Here is a 23,104-nt window from a genome sequence, read left to right on the forward strand (position 1 = left end):
GCTGCGTGGATATCCCCTCATCTTGAGCTGCGTGGATCCTGCATCAAGGGTGACTGTCTGGAATAGTTCTCTTGTTCCTCTCTGCCAGCTGACCAACTTTGGTGGAGGAAAGCCCTTGCCTTACCACGCAGGACAGTACCACTGTGCACTGCGTTTCTGGCAGCTGCCAAGGCTTGTTTGCATCTCCTCCCAGGGATCTTCAGGAGACGTGTAGCTCCAGTCCCCACAACTCCTTCCTGTGACACACAGCCCTCCATGTGGTTTTCCTGCGGCGTGGGATCCCTTCTGTAGTGCTGCGTGGGCTCCTTCTGTGTCCCTGTTTAGTGGGACTCCTGTGGGTGCTGCCTCTGCTCCTGCGGACTCTCCATGTTGCTGACGGTCCCCTGTGACTCCCCCTCGTGAGTTGCGTCCTACTGGGCCTTGCTGGTCCCCAGCAGCACCACTTTTCCACTAACCACAAGTTTGCCTTTGCCAACACCCGTCTGCAATCTTCACTCCAGCGGGGGACATCTGCATCCATGAGGAACTCTTCTCTGCTCTAGGGCTGCAGTGCTGACCTATTCTTCCTCACAGTTGACCAACTCCTGAATGTACAGCTGGGTGGGTAGTAGCTGCTACTCCTCCTGGACTCCACTGTGACATTTGGACTTTGTCTCCTCTCTCCACGTCTTCTCCTGGAATTCACAGCTGGTTTCTCGCAGTCTTGTCTGAATTTCTTCTTTTCTTTCCTTTTGGGTGGTCTGGGTAAATTCCAGTGATTTACAGCTGCTTTCCTGGTCGCTGTGTTACTTACCTCTGTGTTTTTTAGTATTCCCAGCTCCCCTTTACACATTCCACTTACCTAGGTGGGGTTCCTGTGTTCACATTCCATGTTTTTTTAGTAAATGGTTTATGCTCCCTCTACTGTCACTATTGGTTATTGCTGTTTGCACGGTTTTCTAACCTTTTCTCTGGCTATTACTGTTTACTGGTTTCTCTTCCAGGGGATCCTCATCAATAGTCATATACACTGAGTATTCCTGCCCACGTGCAGGGACCCTGGAGCATATACAAATACACATGCATATATATGTGAAACATATGAGAAATAATACTCTAGTAGAGAATTTCAATACAATATAATATATACATGTGTAAACAGTAATGCAGTCTGTGTTAAGAAAACCTGCTAAAAAGGCTTTATTTTTTGAGGTTTTTTTATTTCTATTTTTTAAATAAAACCGTCAATTAAAGGTACAAAACTTTATGTAATCCAAGTATAAGGCATATAAAGTATAAGAAATCTATAATAAAACAGAAAAAACTACATTGAAAATAAAAGAGCATTATTAGCCAATAGGCTGCATGCAGGTTAACACAGCAGAATAAAAAAACTGGCACCGTGCCTTTAAGACCCTGAGCACCTCCAGTATCCCACCATGCCTCAGGGGTGAGAGTGAGGTGACAATTGGTTCACAGTTAGGTCAGTTCTTTTTTCCAGCTCCTTCTGTGAAGATCGTGGGGGCATTGAGCTCTAATTTTTCTGGTTATTTGGCCAGAAAAATTGTCTAAAACTATTTTTTTTCTCTGCTTTACTCAACGGCTCCCCTTATTGCCTGAGTAGAGTGACAACTTTTTTCTCACAAAATGCCTTCACTTTTTGTGAAATGTTCTTTTTGTGGGACGAAGAAGGCCCAGTCAGACCCACACTTTGTGTGCATAGTATGTTTACCTCAGAGTCAATGCCTGTCACCTGCAGACATTGTAAGAACCTGTCCAAAAGAACTCTTAAGGACAGAGAAAAAGGATTTGTTTGTATGGTCTGCATGAAAGAGAGAAGACTTCATCCTCCTCTCTACCTAGGAAGATTTCTAAAGATTCTTCTGAGAAACGGCGAGCAAGATCGACGTCAGCCGGTAGGAAAGTTCCTGTCGGTTCACCGTCAACTTCATCCCTTCCATCATCGCATCACCAGATGTCGAAGAGTTCACCACCGTCAGCGGCGATTCAAGCGACGTCGAGAGACATGACATCGAGGACCCAACTTCCTCATTGGGATAGATCTCAGTCGATGGTCACACACTGATCGACATCAAGCAGGCACATGAGTGCTCAAAGGCTGTCAAAGACGAGTCACCATCCTCCGACGTCAGGACATCTGCCATCTGTCAACGTAGAGGTCCCCGCATCATGCGGCATTGAGACACTCGTCGCCGTCGACCCATTGCTCAATGTCAAGACACTCAACGTCGAAGCATGTCCCTACAATGGGCCACCAGTCGTCGTCAAGGCATTCAACGTCGAGACCTGAGAAGTCGGGGAAGCCTTGCTCAACGCCAGGTACTCGCAGATCTCCATCGACGACAGTGCAACACCTATTGACGTCAAGACAAACCTCACCAGTGACACCTGTCTCACAAAGAGCTGCACTACGCACCAGCCCCCCTCAGAAGTCATCAACAGGGCTGCAACAGACTTCTGAGACTGCTCTACCTCACCAAGGTTCGGTGGTCACTATTCAGAGTGGGTCATCAGAGGCATCAAGTGCATCATCTCTAGGACACTTCTCGCCTATAAGCTTGTCTCTGAGGTGGGTGGAAAGCCTTAACAAGACACCGGCTTCTCCAGACTCGCAATATTTCCTTCGTAGGGGATTTCCATGTATAGTCATAAGCGTTGAATATTCCCCTCCGGCCTGCGAGGACCCCGGAGCACTTTTTCCAATATAACTTTTTAAGTGTCCATGTTCGCCTTACTTCAGAAAGGCCTGCCAAGTCACTTAAGAATGTTCCTATTAAACCTATAGGAAAGGCTACAGTGTTCAAACGTATTCATCCAGTTTGTTTTTGAGATAAATGCATTTAAATGCCTGAACAAATGAATATTTTTCCCGAAAAATTAGTTCACAAACCTTTCTTATATTAAAAAAAACTCCTATGGAGGATTGCAGAGCAGTGTAGCCCATAGTCTGCCGTTAGTAATAAAGAAAAAGGAGACTATGCCTTTAAGAGCAGCCAGTCCTCCAGTATTCCATCATGCCTGGAGAGAGGCAGTTACCTCAGTTCTTTTTTCCGGCTCCTTTCTTCAAAAATAGAGAAAAACTTTGAGAAAAAACAACTTTACTCTACGTCTTTTGACTTTCTCTCTTGGATTTTGAATTTTTCTGACAAGAATTGAGGCATTTTTACACAAAAATGCCTTCCTTATTCGACAAATGTCCAAAATGTGGCAGAAAAAAGGCCAAAACAGACCCTCACGAGGTCTGCATCATTTGTCTGCCGTCTTCACACATACCTGCCTCCTGTAACATCTGCAAGACATTTTCTAGGCGCACACTGCGTGACAGAGAGAAGATTCGCCTTCAAGGGAGAGCAGAGAGAGGACGCCAGGAAACCAGTGGGACTTCTGAGCGAGGGGAAGGTCAGCCTTCCACCAGAGCTCATACCTTAGCCTCCAGTGGACGTGGAAGGTCTGAGAGGCGTTCTTCAGTTAGAAAACGCTTTTGGTCCCGGTCGACGTCGAGAAGATCGACGTCGAGAGAAGGTACGGCGCCGACATGCTCGCCGTCGAAGTCTGGCTCGACGTTGTATAAGCATCGCTGTTTGACCTCAAGGCACCGCACGACATCGAAGACTCCACGACGTCGAGGAGCAGATAGACGTTGTTGGAATCAACGTCGAGAAGAAAACAGACGTCATGTTTCGACGTCTACGTCTCGTCGTCGACGTTGTGCGGGACCTCGAGGAAGATCGACGTCGAGGAGCCGATCGATGTCGAGGAGACTCAAACGGAGAAGAATTTATTCTTCCTCTGAGCATTCTACTTCGGTAGTGCTGCTTCCCTCGTCGCCTTCTACTTGCGCATCTCCTCATGCCTCTCCTCCACCAGATTTACCACCAACTTCTCCTCAGTCACAGACACTGCGACCTACGGATCAGGTTTTACTGGCACCTGCACCACTTCCAGTGCCTCAACTGCCTATCAGTGTCCCAGCAAAACCACGCTCTACATCGCGCCACCGTTCACAACATGGCCATCACGCTCAAGATCTCACCACAGATCTAGACGTAGATCAAGCTCGAGGGGGCGTGTGAGAGATTCTTTGTCTTCTACCAAAAGACTACTCTCCTACTTTATCGGATTCACCCCCACCTCGGTCCTCGCCGGTTGATATTAGCACCTTTCATGAAGTGCTGGTCCGAGGTGCGTCAAAACGTAACATTCTGATGGTCGCCCCTACACCATCTATGTCGGTCATATTTGAGACTCTCCAACAGCGTATAGCCGCCAGACCTTTGCTACCTTTGGTACCTGGCCTTTTAGAGCCTGCTATGGAAGTCTTCCTCACGCCGGCTACAACAAGACCTGCACCCTCTAGACTGCAAAAAAAGTATCATCCTCCTGAACAAGATCCTGTGTTTTTGCGTTCCAACCCTCCACCTGATTCAGTGGTTATCTTGGCTGCTCGCAAAGCTCACTCTACCTCTTCGTCTTCCACCTCTCCCCCGGATAAAGAGAGTAAACAACTAGATTCAACAGGCCATAAAGTCTGCAGTTCGGCCGCATCCTCCATGAAAACTGCAAGCGCAACAGCCCTTTTGGGCAGATACGATAGGTCCTTATGGGATTCCATATTACAGTTTGCAGAGAATCTCCCGAGAGATCATAGGGAGGATTTCTTAGAGATAGCCAAGGAGGGTGCTATGGTCTCGAATCAGATCATCAGTGCAGCGGCGGATTCGTCTTTACTCTCAGCGCATATATATTGCCATGGGGTGGCACTAAGGAGACATTCATGGCTGCGGCTTACTTCACTGAAGCCAGACGCTCGGCAACGCATTATAAATCTGCCATTTTCAGGCTCCACTCTATTCGTCTTCCTTGCAGAGGATGAAATGGCAAGGATGAAGATTGAGGTGGACACATTAAAAGCAGTGGGTCTTGACAAGTCTAAGGAACAATGAAGGCCCTTCCGACCTTTCCAACGCCGCTACACCCCTCAATGGGCCCTACAAGATCTTATCAGCCTCAGCGTAAAGCACAGAGCACAATCGACCCATCAGTCCAGTCAGGGTTCCCGACAACCTGCAGCTCCAAAACCCTGAGAATTTCCTCTCCCCAACTTCATTAACCACTCCGGTGGGGGGAAGCATCACCAATTGCCTGGTAGAGTGGCAAAGAATTACAACAGACACTTGGGTCTTAAACATTGTACAGAATGGATATTGTCTCAGGTTTTCCACCCCGCCTCCAAACATTCGGCCGAAACCCTCCACTGCGCACCTCGACCTTTTAAAGGCGGAAGTTTCCATCCTCCTCGAGAAGAAAGCAGTGGAATCAGTTCACCTCAACCAGCGGGGGAAGGGCATTTACTCCAAATACTTTCTCATCCCAAAGAAGGACAGGAGAGAGTTCAGACCCATTCTAGACCTCAAAATTGCCAACAAATGGGTCCGAAAGGAAAAGTTCAGGATGCTATCCTTACACCAGATATATCCTCCGATTCAGCAAGGGGACTGGCTTTGCTCAGTGGATCTACACGATGAGTATTTTCACATCCCTATTGCGAAGAAGCATCGTAAGTTCCTGAGGTTTGTTGTTGGTCAAGATCACTTCCAATACACTGTCCTACCATTCGGTCTCAGGTCAGCACCCAGAACCTTTTCCAAATGCATGGCGGAGGTGGCAGCACATCTCAGAAAAAATTGGATTTTGATATACCCATATCTGGACGACTGGCTAATCAAAGCATCCACCTGTGCAGAAGCCAAACTGCATTTCCAGATGACCTGCGATCTCCTGTATCGGCTAGGCCTTCATGTCAACTTTCACAAGTCAACGACAGTTCCTGTCCAGAAGTTACACTACTTAGGAGCTACCACAGACACACTGCACGCAAAAGTGTGTCCTTCGGAGGAACAACGCTTATCCATTCTCCGGAAGTGTCAGGCTGTCCGATCAATGCATCACCCAACAGTGCGCACAGTCTCCTCACTTCTCGGCTCCACGGCCTCCTGCATCTTTCTGACACCCAGCGCTCGCCTCCACATGCGACCGCTTCAGGAATGCCTGGAGGACCAATAGAATCAACTGTCGGGGAACTGGGAAGACCGAATTTGTCTGTCCGCCCATGCAATCAGATCTCTAACTTGGTGGTATTCTCCAGCCAATCTCCTAAAGGGGATGCCTTTCCGTCCACATTCTCCAGCACAGACTATTGTGACAGATGCCTCTCTCCTCGAATGGGGAGCTCATATGGATCATCTGCAAATATAAGGTCGATGGTCTCCCAAGGAATCATTATACCACATCAGTCTCCTCGAGCTACATGCGGTGCACCTAGCTCTCAAGGCCTTTCTCCCCTCAATCATCACCGACAACTTGCTGGTACAGACAGACAATACCACCACCATGTACTATCTGAACAAGCAAAGGGGCACCAGATCTAGAGTCCTGTCTCAAGAGTCCCAGACAATATGCACCGTGGGGACCACAGTTCAGCACCAAACACACACCTTCATTGGCGCAGGGGCAGCAAGGTGCAAACAGTGTCGGGCTCCCAATGCTTTCTAGTAGGGGGACTCAGGAGGTCACAAAGATGCTATAGGCTAGCTCCAGGAGGTTGGTTCTGAAAAACCACAGGCTGGACAAGGAGGAGGGCTGTCTGCTGGACCGGTGGTCAGATTACCCAAGGCCAGGGATCTGCGGGTGTAGGGACACCTTAGGGAGTCAGGTATCTGCGTCCGGTTCTCTCGCGGTCACGGGTTCCTCCGGATTTAGGCTGCAGGTGTTGTTGTGTTGAATGAGAGGGGTCAACCTAGGGGTGGACACATGGTCAGAATCGACTGGGGAACCAGCTCTAGTCGGTTGGGCCACCTGGACACAGGATGTGGGCATTGGGTGAAGAGTTGGCAGGACTTGCGGTTCTGGAGTCCTTTCTTGAAGTTTCTTTATGGACAGGGCCTCTGTCCACGGGATATATTGGTCCTCTGGTGTGCAGGCAGTCTTGAGGATTTTAAGAGGTTGCCGGTCCCGCAGGATGCGTCACCTTTTTGTAGCAGGGCTTCAGAAGCTGGAGACAGGTCTGTAGGGCTGTGTCCAAGTCAGTTGGTGTCTTCTCTGCCTGAGGTCTGCTTAGCAGACCTTCTTTCTTCTTGAGGTTGCCAGGAATCTGACTAACTAGGTTCAGGGGAGCCCTTAAATCCTGGATTTAGGGGTTTACAGGGGTCAGAGGGCAGTAGCCAATGGCACCTATCCCTGAGGATGACTACACTCTTCCGGTTTCCACTCCTTTTGGGGAAGTTGACACAGACCTAACCCTATTGGTCCCTGTCCTCCACACCAAGATGGAGGATGTTGCAAGGAGGGGGCTCACTTCATCTCTTGACACCTTAAGGGCGGTCCCAGCTGAAGTGGTCACTCCTCCTTGTTTTCCCTAACTTTCCTGCCGGACTTGCCACCAAAAGTGAGGCTTTGTCCAGGGGCGGGCATCTTCACTAGCCGGAGTGCCCTAGGGCACTGTAACAAGAGGCCTGATCCTTTCAGGCTCAACGCTAGGTGTTACAGTTCATGGTTACAGTTCATGCAGGGAAGAGGTGTGACGCATCTTCACCTAGTGCAGGCTTTGTTTCTGGCCACAGAGAGCACAAAGGCTCTCATCCCATGTGGTCAGTAACTCGTCTGGAAGTGGCAGGCTGGCACAGACCAGTCTGGCCTAACTAGAAATTTGACTAAAATAAGGGGCATCTCTAAGATGCCCTCTGGGTGAATTTTGTAATACATCCATCACTGGCATCAGTGTGGGTTTATTGTGCTGAGAAGTTTGATACCAAACTTCCCAGACTTCAGTGAAGCCATTATAGAGCTGTGGAGTTCATAATGACAAACTGCCAGCCCATAATAGACTTAGACACTGAAGGGGCATATTGCTCATGCAACTATGCTCTTGCCTGTGGTATAGTGCACCCTGCCTTAGGGCTATAAGGCCTGCTAGAGGGGTGACTTACCTATGCCACAGGCAGTGGTTGGTGGGCTTGGCACACTGAGAGGGGTGCCATGTCGACTTTGTCTTTTTCTCCTCACCAACACACACAAGCTGCAGTGTGCATGTGCTTGGTGAGTTGTCCTCCAGGATGGCATAATACACGCTACAGCTCATGGAGACCTTCCCTGGCCACAGGGCCCTTGGTACCATGTGTGCCTTTTACAAGGGACGTAACTGGATGCCAGGGGTGTGCCAATTGTGGGAACCATGGTACACTTTTAGGGAAAGAACACTGGTGCTGGGGCCTGGTTAGCAAGATCCCAGCACACTCTTAGTCAAGTCAGCATCAATATAAGGCAAAACGTATGTTTGTGGGAGGGGGGGTAACCATGCCAAAAATAACACTTTCCGACAGTTACCTTGGAAAAGGCAGGTTCAGAATCTGGTGCTGGGCTTCAGCTTTCAAGCTTGTAAGTCTCAGCCAAGACGAATGCCGAACATGCCATGACAATAACCATGCGGTTCTTGTCTGGAAGAATCGGCTGTAGCTCTGATAACTTAATTTGACACCATCATACATTCATTAACGATCTCTTGGAAATCCTGACACCTGTCTTAGGGAAGATCATCTGTGATCTTTTAAATGTAGTCCCAAAGAGACCTATTATCGTGCCTTAGGAGAGTAGTTGAACTAGGAGCTTTCATAGAAACTGCAGAGGTTCCGCAGAGATTTCTGCTCACTGTATCCAAAATCTTCCTTTCTTTGTCAGAAGGCACTGTAGAAGATGGAGCTGTGGCATGGAGTTTACGAGCAGCTGAAATGATAATCTGGTATTGCCTCTGAGCAATCTTGATCCAGTGATCGTATTTCTGCTGTTGTCATAATGGAGCAGTCTTTACAGCATCCGGAGTCAGAAAAAGTTCCATCACTGGTTCTAAGCGGCCTGGAACCAAAACTAGAAGCGGTCTAGTTGCATTTATTTCATGAAATGTCTCATGGATTTGGTAAAGGTCGGTGAAGCCGTATTCAGTTTGTTAGCACCCCTGATAAGTACCTCTAGGAAGGTGTTAATATCATTTACAGGAGATATTCTCAGTGGAGGAGAATCCATTAAAGTAGGCAAGTACAATCCTGAAGATGATGTGGAATGACCAGATTGTGACTGTCAAGACAAAGAATATTTTCTATATCTAAAGTGTGAACATCTGTGATGACAATGAGAAAGGTGGGATCTTGACCTAAATCTGTAGCCACAAGGTTGGGTGTGACTGGCGCGAGATCTAGGTTTCCTTAGTGTAGATGGGACACCAAACTGGTGGCCGAAAAGGGGTGACTTACTGTTTTGGCAGCAGACGTACTGCTGGAATCACTGGTTGAGGAGGAAGAGGTGTCTTGAGGAGGTGGAGCAGAGAAATGTGGAGAAAGAGTGGATTCCCAAGGTGGTGTTGGTGAATTCGAAATAGTTATTGCGGGGGGTGGGGGGGGGGAGGCGGATCTCGATGGCGATTACTACACCCTCTTGCTGGAAAACAATATAACAATGGAGTCGATGCCCATGCACAGTATGACCGAGAGGAGGAGTCTCTCAATCCTGTGACTCCTAAAAGACTTCTTCGAAGAAAAACAACTTGTAACACTCTGAGCCCAACACTAGATGTCGGAAGGATATGCATAGCATGTGAATCTGCAGCACTGCATGCCACGAACAGATGTACACTGGGTAAGTGACATTTTCCATATATTTATTTTTGTGTACATATACATGTCTACACTCTTTAAATCACCCTCCTGCGGGAAAACAATCTAACAAAGGACTCAATGCCCATGCGCTCTAAGAGGAGGAGTCACTCGATCTTGTGACTCGAAAAAGCTTCTTCGAAGAAAAACAACTTAGAACACTCTGAGCCCAACACTAGATGGCGGACTTATGCAAAGCATGTGAATCTGAAGCACAACATGGCACAAACAGATGTCTACTGGGTGAGTAATATTTTCCATATAACCTACTGTCGGTTGCCAGCAGGTACTTCTAGTTAGGGCCATTTTTTCCATAGACAGTGTTTTTTTTTATTTTTCCAATAATTTTGGTGCAGCTTGACGAATTTTCACAAAATTTTCAAAACTTATACCTTAGTCGTTTCAGCTGCAGTGTTGAAAGTTTTGGGGTGATCTGTCAAGTGGGGGCCGAGAAAACGGAAAGGTACCATAACACTTTTTCCACATTCTATGTCAGTGGGATTTTTCAAATATTTGAATACGAGTACAGCCTGAACTGCTGGACGGAATTACATCAAATGTGGCAGAAAGCTAGCCCTTGATCCAGAAAGCACGCTTTTGTGATTTGGTGTAATCCGTCTGATATCTGGGCATGTGAATGCTCCATGGATCCAGCTGGCCCCTTGCTGATATCTGATTGGCTGCCAGCATTTCAACAAGGAAGTGTTGGCAGCCATCTTCGGACTCTGCTTCGGCCGAGTCCCAGAAAAAAAGTGACAAAAACGGGGGCCAGGGTAGGGTCATCCTGAGCCTCTAGCCTTGATCTAGTGGTCCCTTAAGGACCCTGCCAGGGCTAAAAAGCATGTATTCAGATATCCGGATCCGCAGATTTTTCCTGACATTTAGGGGGGAAAAAATGAGCGGCCTCCCAACTTTCTTTTTTTTTTTTATTTTTTATTTGCCCCCAGGTGGGACAGGTCCTGGGGGCTTTGGGGGCTTTAAAATTGGTGGGGGGGGAGTGCCTGGTGCCTCCCTCCTAGGGCTTCTATTAGCCCCTTGGACCACCACCTCCCTGGGGCAAGGCCAAAGAAAAATGCAGGGGAGACGCGCAGCCCCCTCCACCCCTGGGAGAACGCTACCCCCTGGGGCAAAACAATGATTTAATGTGGGGGAGGCCATAGGGCCGCCACCTCCCTGGAGAAAATATTTAATTTAATGCAGGGGAGAGGGAGCATCTCCGTAACACCGGGGACCATCACCTCCCTGAGCAAAGTTTCAATTGCATGCCTCAGGGACCACCATTTCCCTGGGACTAAAATAAAAGAATGAAGGTGGTCCATTGTGGTCGACCATCTCCCTGAGGGAAATGCAGCGTGGAAGGAGAGCTGCGTGACCCCCCTCGTGAAGCCATATATGTATCTGGGGACCGCCACGCCCGAGGGCCGGCTACTGCTATGTCCAGGGTGCCCATTCCCGGGACATAGCTGTTTACTTTTACTTGGTTGGCGGCTTCAACAGATCCTGCCAAGGAAAAGCAACCATAATTCCCCTTTCTGCAAGCGGGAGCTGTCAAAGAACTCCTGCTTGCAGAAAGTCCGACTTGCAGAAATCAGAATTTTCATTTGCTTCTCTGCACACAAATATGCTTTCAGCAAAGTAGATGAAAACATTGGAACCACAAGCATGGAGCTATTTAAAGCAGTTTTCTGTTTGATGGAGCAATGCCCACTCCTGCAAGTCATGGGGAGCCAGCTAAGTCCGCAGGGGCCTGCCTTCAGGCTCCTCACTTTGTCCTGTCACTCGCTCTCTCTCTTGCTTTCCTCCTATAATGGAATGGAAGAGAGAGAGACTGTTCTTGCAATAGTCTCTCCTTACAGTGACTTCAAAGAGTCAGACTAGCAAAATGTTAGATGCCAATGTCATAGTTAAGTTTGGATGCACAGAGAACAGAGCCACTTCTGGCCTAATGGTCAAGGTCTTGTGCTGTCACTTAGTAGGCTGAAGGTTCAAATCTTAGTATCGCTTGGCAGTGTTTGTTTATTTACTTGTGTTTTGGTAGTTAAACCTTCCCAGTGATGGAACATTCACGTCTCTTTCTAGTCACATGTGTGGGTTGACTGTCATAGGTATGTCTGGTGCGCATCACAGTAAGGAGTCACCTATGGCCTAAAGGTTAAGGTCAGACTCTCACACTGAAACTTGAGGATTCTACTTCAGGTGTGTTCCTGGTAATTTTACTTCTTTAATTTCTTTTACATTTTAAAGGTTTACGGTTCATACTGAAAGGTGGTCTTACGTGTTTTAAATGACAAATATAATTTTCTTTTTAATATGTTCTAAAATATCTCATTCTACCCATATCATTTATCAAAGCCTAAAAAACTGCAATTTCTCTCTGTCTTTTTTTAATTCGTCTCCTTCTCTGTCAATCTCTCACTTTGTCTTTATCTATCTCTCTCTCTTTCTCTTCCATTCCATAATGAGATGGAACAGAGAGATTGGTATTACAATGGGTTCAAAGTGTCCCACTAGCAAGATGTTTGGGCCGCATGCTATAGTTATGTTTTAGTACACAGCACAACAGTTACATCTGGCATACTGGTAAAGCTCTTGGACTGTCACTTAGTAGGTTGAAGGTTCAACCCCTGGTATCTCGTGGTAGTGTATCTGTTTATTTAGTAGTTTTTAAAAATATTACGCTCTCCTATTGATGGAACATTAACATTTTTATCCCATAAAAATCTTTTGTTAGAATGTCAGTTATGTCTCGGCACTGCATGGTAGGGTGTCACCTGTGGCCTAGTGGTTTAGGTGTTAGACATACACACTGAAGGTTGAGGGTTCAAGTCTAGGTGTGTCACTTGTCATTTCCCTGTTTCATTTTCTTTTCAACTCGACTATTTAAGGTACATGCCGAAAGGTGAACTCACTCTTTACATTTTTCTTTTCAATTTGTCCTAAAATATAGTAATCTAATTTATTAAAGTTTAGAAAAACTCTCTGGGTGGTTACAGTGAGTTGGCCCCTGCCACGCAAGTCTGAAGGCTATGGGTAATGTGGGGTTGGTTGGTTATAGGGGTGGCCAGGCCCTGCGGCCAGCCCCTCTCCTGCGCGGTACAGGGGCTTGGCAGCGGGGCCTGGCCACAGGCCAGACCCTGTGGCCAGCTACTGCTGCTGCACAGGGTTGGGTGGTTAGACAGGCTTGGCTGCAGAGTCTGGCTACAGGCCACGCCCCTTCAGTCAATGTCCACTGCACATGGCCAAAGTCCATGGCCAGCGGTGGTTGGATTAACGTATAGTAATTAAAATGACTTTACGTTAAAACAAAACATAGAATTTCACTGAAAAAAGCAAAGGTCACATGGACATTATAGTTATGTTCTGAATTTACTTGCACGAAACCAGAGAAATTCAGCGTCCTAGTTAATTATGTCAAGAAACTGCAACTCACGTCCTTGGTAAGTGTAACTCGTGCCCTCGCCATGCACTGCTAATTTCCTTACAAATTACAGCACTCATGACATCTTTGATAACACCATTGATAATGTCACTGTAACATCTGCAGAAATAATTATTAATCAGATAACTGTGCATGTCGGGGACACAAGTTAATTACCGTAGGGCATCATGCTTTCACTGTCAAGCATCCAGTGGTGAGAGTATTGAAATCCATGAAATAAAGAGTTATACTCATGTTATTCCCTTATTAAGAAAGATCCCAAACCAGAATTCCAGTGTATCTTAGATCTAAAGAATTCAAACAAACATGAGGGACTAATTCAGAATATTGTCTCCATCAAATTTCTCCAAATCTCCAACGAGGGAATTTAAGGTGTTCTCTTATCCTGCAGGACACGTTTTCATGTACCTGCATGCACAAGTCATAGCAACATGGATGCAGGCAAGGATCTCTCCAAAACTGCTATTTCAGTGGGGCCTGCATTCCATTGTCAGTCTCTTCTCATTCCACAAGAGGCAAGGTGACTTCCATTCCATTCCCCCGGAATGTTCCTGTTAGATACAACATGGTTATGAGGGCTACCATGCACAAATTGCACGATCGGTTTCTGCACATGGAAAAAGGATTTGCTTTACCGATTGCCTCATGCTTGCTTTGGACTCTGTACCCTAACTGGAAAGTGGTCAGAGGCTGGATACAGGGGGAGAATAAAATGATTCTTAGGGTCACTCCATTTTCCCCTGTCCATGGGCACTCTTTGGTTATACTGCTTTTGTCAAGTAGTTTTCGTTTGAACCACTATTGGATTTTTTATTTTTTTTCCACAGATCTGGAATAAGAGCAAGCCTTCATTGTAGGAATAGTAGAATCACCAGTAGATAACTTTACCACTGTATAGCTACATATGAGAACTTTTAATTCTGATTTTCTGTGTTTGCATTCTTCCACGCTACCTTGATGTTCAGTAATTTTTTCGAAATTCATTGTGAAGCCTTATGAGTGTACTGTCTTACGTATCAACATATTTATTTTTGGCAAAGAAAAGAGTGCTTCAGTAGCATAGGCAGGATAGTGCGAAGAGTCACACAGGCCTGAGTCTCGCACAAGGTCCGAGGGAAAGTTCTGTGGAGTTCAGGATGGGAATCTTGAGTGTCTGTGGCCTCCTCCTCGTCCTCGGTGCTGGATTGCGACTTTTTATTTTTTTGTGTCCAAAGAGAGCAACACAGTTTTTTCAGTTTCCGTTTTTTCATTCCTAGAGCTGAAGCCCAGGCCAATTACAAAGCAGACAGCTGAACTCTAGATGGGGTATACAAAATATTACAAAAGCACATCTTGCTGGTGAATAATGCTTGGAACAAATCCTACTTTTGGTAGGATCACTGTGATTAATGCCAAAATTTGTCATAGTTTTGCTGCATACCCCAGAAGAGTTTTTTTCCAAAGATGGTGGCGTGATTGAAGAAGCTCATGAACAAAATGGTGTTTTCAGTGAATTTCTAGAAAGTCCCTGCTGGATACTTTCCAAATTGTTGATTTTGTATTTTAAAATGGGTTTATCCATTGGACATCTTGAGGGCAGTGACCCAGTAAACATATGTTACTATGACGTTGCATTGTTGCCATATCTTCCTGTTGCAATCTCTGGGCCTAGTCCATCATAAGATTGTTTCGCTCCACTCCCTCCCTTCTGTGGTGCTGAATCCTGTAATGGTGTATTCTTGAGTATGTAATGGATCCTGGCTGTCTGTATTAGAAATTTTACTTATGACTTTGAATGGGTGAGATGGAATGAGAGGGTGTTGTTTAAGAGGTTTAAAACATACTTATGATGTTGGGGGGTCTTTGTAATATTTTGCAGGTTGTGTAGGAACACCTCACTTGTTCATACCATCCAACAATAACCTTCCTTCTTCGAATTACACAAAATGTTAAACATTTATGTATAGTTTTTAAAATCAGTACAAAAGCTTTCATGTGGAGGGTAAACTTTGTGATTAACTGTATATAGCAACCGACTTCCATACATAATGGTGTTAAAAGGTTACATTTGCCCTAACGTTGATGGTTTGTTGTCCAGGTCAATTTTAAATGTACAGTGACATATTACCTAAAATGTTTATTAATACTCGAGAAAATGCTTGCATAAGCTGTAACGTTTAATGTTTAATAAGAGTGAACCATTTTAAGTGCTTGGCACATTTTTGTCTCATAGTGCACCTGCTGAAAAGGACACTGCAAAAGTGTGAAAGGAATGGCTGGTTGGAACAGATCTCTGGAAAAGGCTTCAGTGGCACCTATATGCTTAGCTTCCCCTATTATCCAAAGTAAGGGTTTTAAACAATATTAGGATGTGCATGTTGTCAGTGTAAATTCATTGATTATAATTTTTGATGTTTTAATACACAATAATATATGGGACTGCACTGAGAGCCCATGAATTTACTGTGTTGTACATCATGTTAGGCCCCTCCATTAACTCTCACAAATTTGATGAATACGCTGAAAGAAAGTGACAGTAACATCACCTGTTTAAAATACTTTGAGAAGTTGTGTCCAGCAGTAGTACCTACAGAAGGCAAGTAAGTGGTTAGATCGCAAAGCCACCCTTTGCAGTGACTTTGATAGACGCATATCAATAAATAGTTGTGATACTGCCTTGCTCTTGTGAATTGTGCACAAATTGCATCAAAGAGTGTAGCAAATTCGAAATTTATATAATTAATTAAATTATGCAGTGATAACCATCAGGTTGGAGCAATTATTGTGAATGTAATGTTATTTGAGGTACTCAATAAAATCACAAGATCTAACAGTGAACATTTTTTCACTACCCTTTTGATAACTATTATGGAGAACTTCCAATTCCACAAAATGATAAGTTCTATTAATATTTCTCCAGTATTGAGGTATCTTATATAGATTCACATGCTTGAATCATTCCCCGTCGTCAAAGTGGGAGTCCCACGGTACATAGAAAGCAGTAGGAAAATATCATTTTTTTTCTTCATTGTAGTCAATTGCAAAATACATTCACTTTCATAGCTTATTAGCTTCATTAGAAAAGGCCCAAGGTTCAACCAGTAAGGCAAGACCACCTCTTTAGAACCCTCAGCACAGAGGCTGTCTCAGAGATTTTCTACTGCACGTTGTTTGTAAGGGAGTCTCCCTGAGCTCTGCTCAGTTTACCTTCTCTTCAGGAGATATTGTCCAGATATTTAATTTCTAACTTATCAGCTGTACCAATAGAAAGATTCTAATACTGGACAGCCACAGTTGCAGGTAAGTAACTTATCTTCTACTGAAGTAGGTTGCAATATGTAACCCACTAGGAATCAGACATTACATGAATGGTAGCCTGCTGGAGTCAGGTGTCTACCGTGTCTGTGATTGCTTTTAAATAAAATAATCTTTTTTCTTTCCAAATGCAGCATATTTTCCTTATAGGAAAACGGAGTGAGTTTAAAAAAATAATTTAAAATGTCTACTCTCCAAAAATATTTGTGGCTGTAGATACACATACTGTGCATAAGCTCGCCATCTAGTGTTGGGTTTGGAGTGGTAAATATTGTTTTTTTTCTAAGAAGTTTTTCGAGTCAGGGGATTGAGTGACTCCTCCTCTCAGTAATACTGCGTACATGGGCATCGAGTCCTTTGTTAGATTGTTTCTTTCCGCCGCCTGGTTCGGATGAGTGTTCTTTCAATCAGAGTTCTTGGCTCGATACTATCCAAAATTGTGTTTTCTCCGTCTTTCTATCATCGTCTGTATTGTTCAGATTGCGTATTCTTCCATACTTTATTTTTCTATTACAACTTGCACCCGGAATTGATTTTCAGCCCTTTGACGCAGAAGCGGCCTTCTTGGGCCCTCTTCGGGCCTACCATTCCACGTGGCATCTAACTATGCAACCCTAATTGAACGGGCTGGATTTCAGTTTTGCTCTCGATGCCACTCCAAATTTCCACACACCTACTATCATCAGGTGTGTAATTTGTGTCTTTCCCCAACCACAACGAGCAGACCTGCGAAGCGTGCCATTTCTTTCGGTCAAAAAATACAGTTAGAGTTCATAGAGCTTGTTAGATGGAAATATGACTAACTCTAGACAACACACCGGACATCTTGGGTGACAAGCATGCACAAGAAGAGTTGGAGCAGGAAGAGGCCTTCCCAATTCAAGACTCAAAATCCAGTGTTTAATCTGACATTGAAAGTCAACCGTTGCAATTGGCACAAACCGTGAGTAAAAAGCCCCCTTCACCCTTAGCCAAAACTACATCGAAAGAGGTCACCGGTCCGCCACTGCATTCCCGCCATGGTCGCACCGAGAAAGTAATTCGGATGCCCCGCCTTCTGGCTTGGCACTGAAAAAAAGCCAAACAGAAATCTTCAGCGTCAACCTCGAGCACCTCTACTTCGGCTCTGTCATGACCAAAGATACATGGTGCTTTGGTGTCGACTATTTCGGTACCACCCACTTCGGCACCAAAAAAGAAAAAACCTTCATCCACAGTTTCAACACCGAAAATATCCTATAGACAAAAGACTTCGGAACCGAAATTTAAAAAAAAGACTTCTATAGATTGTGGACATTCTCCAACAACCACTCCTTCATCAGTGGAACCCATTTTAGAATTTATGGATGCTAGTCAGCGCCAACTTCAAATTCAAGAGGGAACAGGGCAGATTATAATATCACCTTGTCCCCTTTTCAAAAGGAAATTGATTTTCCAAGAGGCTCTGGACTTCTCTCTGCCTCCAAAAAAAGATTATAAAGAAAGACTCCTTTTCTTAATCAAGCCTCTCCACCTACTTTACAACATACTCCACCAACATCTTCCCCTCCTTTGGGGTTCACCCAATCCGCCACTGTGTGGGGCCCCTGATTTGGAAGATACATTACACGATCAAGACCCATGGGATGCATATGATCAGGATCCTATTACACCTAATGATCCGGATCTTTAGTCAGCTAGACCTTAACCACCTGAGGATTTCACCTCATATCAGCAGGTAATAGCTAGGGCAGTGGCATATCACAATGTACATATGTACACAGGTCCAATAGAAGAAGATTTTTTTTATTTGACATCCTTGATGCCACACATAAGGAGTCATTCTCTTCCAGTGCTCCCAGGCATGCTCAGGCACGCAGGGAAAATAATTAAAGAGCCAGTTAGATCAAGTGTTATCAATCCCAGAGTGGATAAAAAATACAAGGCTGCACTCACTGACCCTTGATTTTTAAAATCACAAATCCCTCCAGACTCAATTGTTGCCTCTACTGCTCGCAAAAGGGCTAATAGCCAATCAACAGGAGACACAGCTCTTTTTGATAAAGAAAGCAAAAAATTAAATGCATCAGGAAAGAGTGCCAGTTCAAGCACCCACACAGGTGTTTTTATACCGATATGATAGAGCTCACTGGGATTCCATGGAGGAGCTTCTACAGTACCTCGCAGAGGAACAACGTAAAAGAAGAGTAGAAATTGTAACGGAGGGACACTCAATTTCAAACAGTTCATTGTGGTGTGCGCTCAATGCTGCTGATACAGCAGCCCACAGTATTGACACCAGTGTCATAATTAGGCAACATTCCTGCCTCAAATGCGCAGGCTTTAAACCAGAGGTACAACAGTCAGTGTTAAACATGCCATTTGTTAAAGAGCATCTATTTGTCTCACGAGTGGATACCACACATGAAAAACTAATTACAGACAATCAAACTATATGTTTGGATTGAGTACTGGTCAGTTTTTACAGTATGCCAAGATGGAGAGGTGGTTCGAGAAGTCTTGTCTGGATTCCCGGTGGCCCCTCCCACACCAAAGGTATCGAATGGGCTGATAAATTCGGGTGAGGAGTCTCACTTGATTACCCTGTTTTACAAAGCACTTCAGGGAAGATTAACCAGCTGTGGTGTGTGTAGCGTGCAGGGCCTGGGATCGAGAACTGGAGGATCCCTCAGAAGACGTGGAAGACGCTGTTGCTGGTCCTCACAGTTTCTTGTAACAACAGGTTAATTTTGTACACCGTGTGTATCTTACACCTGCTCATCTTAATAAGATTGACCCGACAAGAGAGGCCGGGTGCCCTAGATGTAGGGAGATAAGTGCCTCCTTTCTCAACTTGGCTTGGTCCTGCAGGCAGGTGCAGCGATTTTGGTGGGAGGTGGTTCGAAGGGTAGAAGGTGTAGGAAGTTGGCTCTGTATATACTATCTCAAAGTGAGAGATAGTGTGCACAGAGTCCATGGGTTCTCCTTAGTGGTTGATCGTGGCAAAATAAGATAATACTAATACTCTATTTTTTGGTAGTATGGTCGAGCAGTAGGCTTATCAGAGGGTAGTGTTAAGCATTTGTTGTACACCCACAGGGAGTAAATAAGGAACACACACTCAAAGACTTAACTCCAGGCTAATAGGTTTTGTATAGAAAAATATATTTTCTTAATTTATTTTAGAACCACAAGATTCATGATTTGAGGTAAGTACAACAAATGCAAGGTACTTCACACAGGTAAGTATGGAACTTTGATTTAAAACAGTAGTACACACAGTTTAGGTTAAAATGGCAATAAGCTATTTTAAAAGTGGACACTGCAAAAATCAACAGTTCCTGTGGGAGGTAAGTTTGGTTAGGTTTCTCGGGTAAGTAAAGCACTTACACTGTCAGTCTCCTGGGCATAGGCAGCCCACCGTTGGGGGTTAAAGGCAACCCCAAAGTCACTGCACCAGCAATACAGGGCCAGTCAGGTGCAGAGGTCAAAGGAGGGCCCAAAACACATAGGCGCATATGAAGAACAGGTGTGCTCCAGTTCCAGTCTGCTAGCAGGTTAGAACCTGCGTCCTCTGGGAGCAGACCACTGGGGTTTTGTAGAGCACTGAGGGGGACACAAACCGGCACACAAAACACCCTCAGCGGCACAGGGGTTCCGGCAGGAAGAGTTCTTTGGAAGTTGCTAAAAAGTTGCAAAGTTGTTACAGTTTTTGAACAGTGCCGCTGTTCTCAGGAGTTTTTCGGTCCTTTGGGGTCAGGGCAGTCCTCCAAGTCTTCAGAGGTCGCTGGTCCCTGTCGGATGGGTCGCTTTGCAGGTTCTTTGAGTCTGGAGACCAGCCGGTAGGGCTGGGGCCAAGTCAGATGGTGTCTCCGTCGTCTCTGCGTGGCTTTCAGGTCAGCAGTCCTCCTTTCTTCAGGTTGCAGGAATCTGATTTCCTGGGTTCAGGCTTGCCCCTAAATACTGAATTTAGGGGTGTGTTTAGGTCTGAGGGGCAGTAGCCAATGACTACTGTCCTTGAGGGTGGCTACACCCTCCTTGTGCCTTCTCCCTGAGGGGAGGGGGCACATCCCTATTCCTGTTTGGGGGAATCCTCCAAAACCAAGATGGAGTATTTCTGAAGTCAGGGGTCATCTCAGCTCAGGGCACCTTGGGGGCTGACCTGACTGGTAGGTGACTCCTCTGGACTTGCCGCCAAAAGTGGGGGCTGTGTCCAGGGGGCGGGCAGTATTTTGTGTGCATGGCATCCTGAAGTGGATGCCATGTGTGTGGACTTTGCCTTTTTCTCCCACCAACACACACAGTATGCAATGGCAGTGTGCATGTGTTAGGAGAGGGGTCCCTTAGGGTGGCACAACACATGCTGCAGCCCTTAGGGACCTTCCCTGGTCACAGGTCCCTTGGTACCACTAGTACATTTTACAAGGGACTTATCTGTGTGCCAGGGATATGCCAATTGTGGAATAATGGTACATTTGTAAGTGAAAGAATACTGGTGCTGGGGCCTGTTTTGCAGGGTCCCAGCACACTTCTCAGTCAAGTCAGCATCCTTATCAGGCAAAAAGTGTGTGTGTGGGGGGGGGGGGGGGTGTAACTGCAACAGGGAGCCATTATCCTACAGAAGGGATGACAGGTTTAGAGCTCGAAGCAACACCTCTGACCTGCCTTTTAGGTGTAGTGTGGAGACCAAGGGTAGGCGCATCCCATATAGACTTGCACAACTCGCTCTGGTGCTGGCTAAGCGTGGGGTGGCTATAGGCTGGAGCTGGATGAGTATTCGGAGCCCATCTGTTCCTTACTGGATCTGTGACGTAGTAGAATGGGGTGCTGCTGAAGTGCAATACATGAGGCTGACACGCAGGGAGTAGGGGACACTTGCAGACTTAATTGTCTGGGGAACACTATTGGAACACTTCACAGGTGTGGAGGAGTCTAGCTGACTGGAGCACTGATGATGATGGCTGACTAATGGAATGTTATGTTGGTTATAAAAGGTGACAACCAGCTGTAGGGAGGTTGCAATGCTGGTAACCACTGTATATAAACAAATTGGTTACATAAGGATGTTCTTGGGTTGAGGAAGCTGGGGATATCTGCTACTGGAATGCTTGGTTTTGCTTCATATTTCTGTCTGTATATGTCCTTTGACCTATAACAAATACAAAAGTACACTGTTCCAAAGGAAAGAAAGAGAAGTAAGGGGAACCTTTATCTACAGGAGTCAGAGCCCTCAAGCATCACATTGGATGTCTGGTGTCATCATTGGGAAAAACTCCTCGCTAGGCCGGCGCTGCAATGCCTAATGGGCTCCCAGATGGGAGCTCTTAACCGTATTGCAGATGGAATTAAGTTGAAGTACTCACGCAATAATGGAGAGAAAAGTGTTAAAATTGGTTATCCACCTACTTGTTATAATCATGAATTTTAACCAGTTGTGATAAGATGGAGACCAAGGTTAAAAACAGGGAGAGAGGCAAAGGGTGAGTGGTGATGCTCACGTGCTCTCAACATTTAAACAAGAGGAACTAACTAATTGTTGTCCTACTTGATGGAAGGTCTACATGTTTCGCGTCTACTGGCCCAACAGGGGCCACAGATGAATGGGTTCTTTCAATTATCCAAAATGTTTACTGTCTTGAGCTCACTTTCACTCCACCAAATCTACCCCTCGTTCTCACAGACTCTCACAGGATCATCTTGCTCATCTCAAAAAGGAAGCACACTCTCAAAGGGGCTATAAAAACAATACCATTGCAACACCAGGTAACGGTTACCCAAAAAGGACGGGTTTCTCAGACCAGTATTAGATCTCAGACCTTTAAACCGCTGCATTCTATCAGAACACTTCCATACAGGGAGTGCAGAATTATTAGGCAAATTAGTATTTTGACCACATCATCCTCTTTATGCATGTTGTCTTACTCCAAGCTGTATAGGCTCGAAAGCCTACTACCAATTAAGCATATTAGGTGATGTGCATCTCTGTAATGAGAAGGGGTGTGGTCTAATGACATCAACACCCTATATCAGGTGTGCATAATTATTAGGCAACTTAACAAAAAACAAATATATACCCATTTCAATTATTTATTATTACCAGTGAAACCAATATAACATCTCAACATTCACAAATATACATTTCTGACATTCAAAAACAAAAACAAATCAGTGACCAATATAGCCACCTTTCTTTGCAAGGACACTCAAAAGCCTGCCATCCATGGATTCTGTCAGTGTTTTGATCTGTTCACCATCAACATTGCGTGCAGCAGCAACCACAGCCTCCCAGACACTGTTCAGAGAGGTGTACTGTTTTCCCTCCTTGTAAATCTCACATTTGATGATGGGCCACAGGTTCTCAATGGGGTTCAGATCAGGTGAACAAGGAGGCCATGTCATTAGATTTCCTTCTTTTATACCCTTTCTTGCCAGCCACGCTGTGGAGTACTTGGACGCGTGTGATGGAGCATTGTCCTGCATGAAAATCATGTTTTTCTTGAAGGATGCAGACTTCTTCCTGTACCACTGCTTGAAGAAGGTGTCTTCCAGGAACTGGCAGTAGGACTGGGAGTTGAGCTTGACTCCATCCTCAACCCGAAAAGGCCCCACGAGCTCATCTTTGATGATACCAGCCCAAACCAGTACTCCACCTCCACCTTGCTGGCGTCTGAGTCAGACTGGAGCTCTCTGC

General features: G+C 45.5%; 1 protein-coding gene across 2 annotated transcripts in view; it reads left to right on the forward strand.

The window, feature by feature from the left end:
• Positions 1-23,104, forward strand: part of HP1BP3 (heterochromatin protein 1 binding protein 3) — a 707,156-nt gene that overhangs the window by 523,941 nt on the left and 160,111 nt on the right. For both annotated transcript variants that reach the window (XM_069240026.1, XM_069240025.1), the window contains exon 10: positions 15,353-15,464. In XM_069240026.1, coding sequence (XP_069096127.1) covers positions 15,353-15,464 — 112 coding nt within the window. The remainder of the gene's footprint in view (positions 1-15,352; positions 15,465-23,104) is intronic.

This window comes from Pleurodeles waltl, chromosome 6 (genome assembly GCF_031143425.1).
Source record: "Pleurodeles waltl isolate 20211129_DDA chromosome 6, aPleWal1.hap1.20221129, whole genome shotgun sequence".
Lineage (NCBI taxonomy): Eukaryota > Metazoa > Chordata > Amphibia > Caudata > Salamandridae > Pleurodeles > Pleurodeles waltl.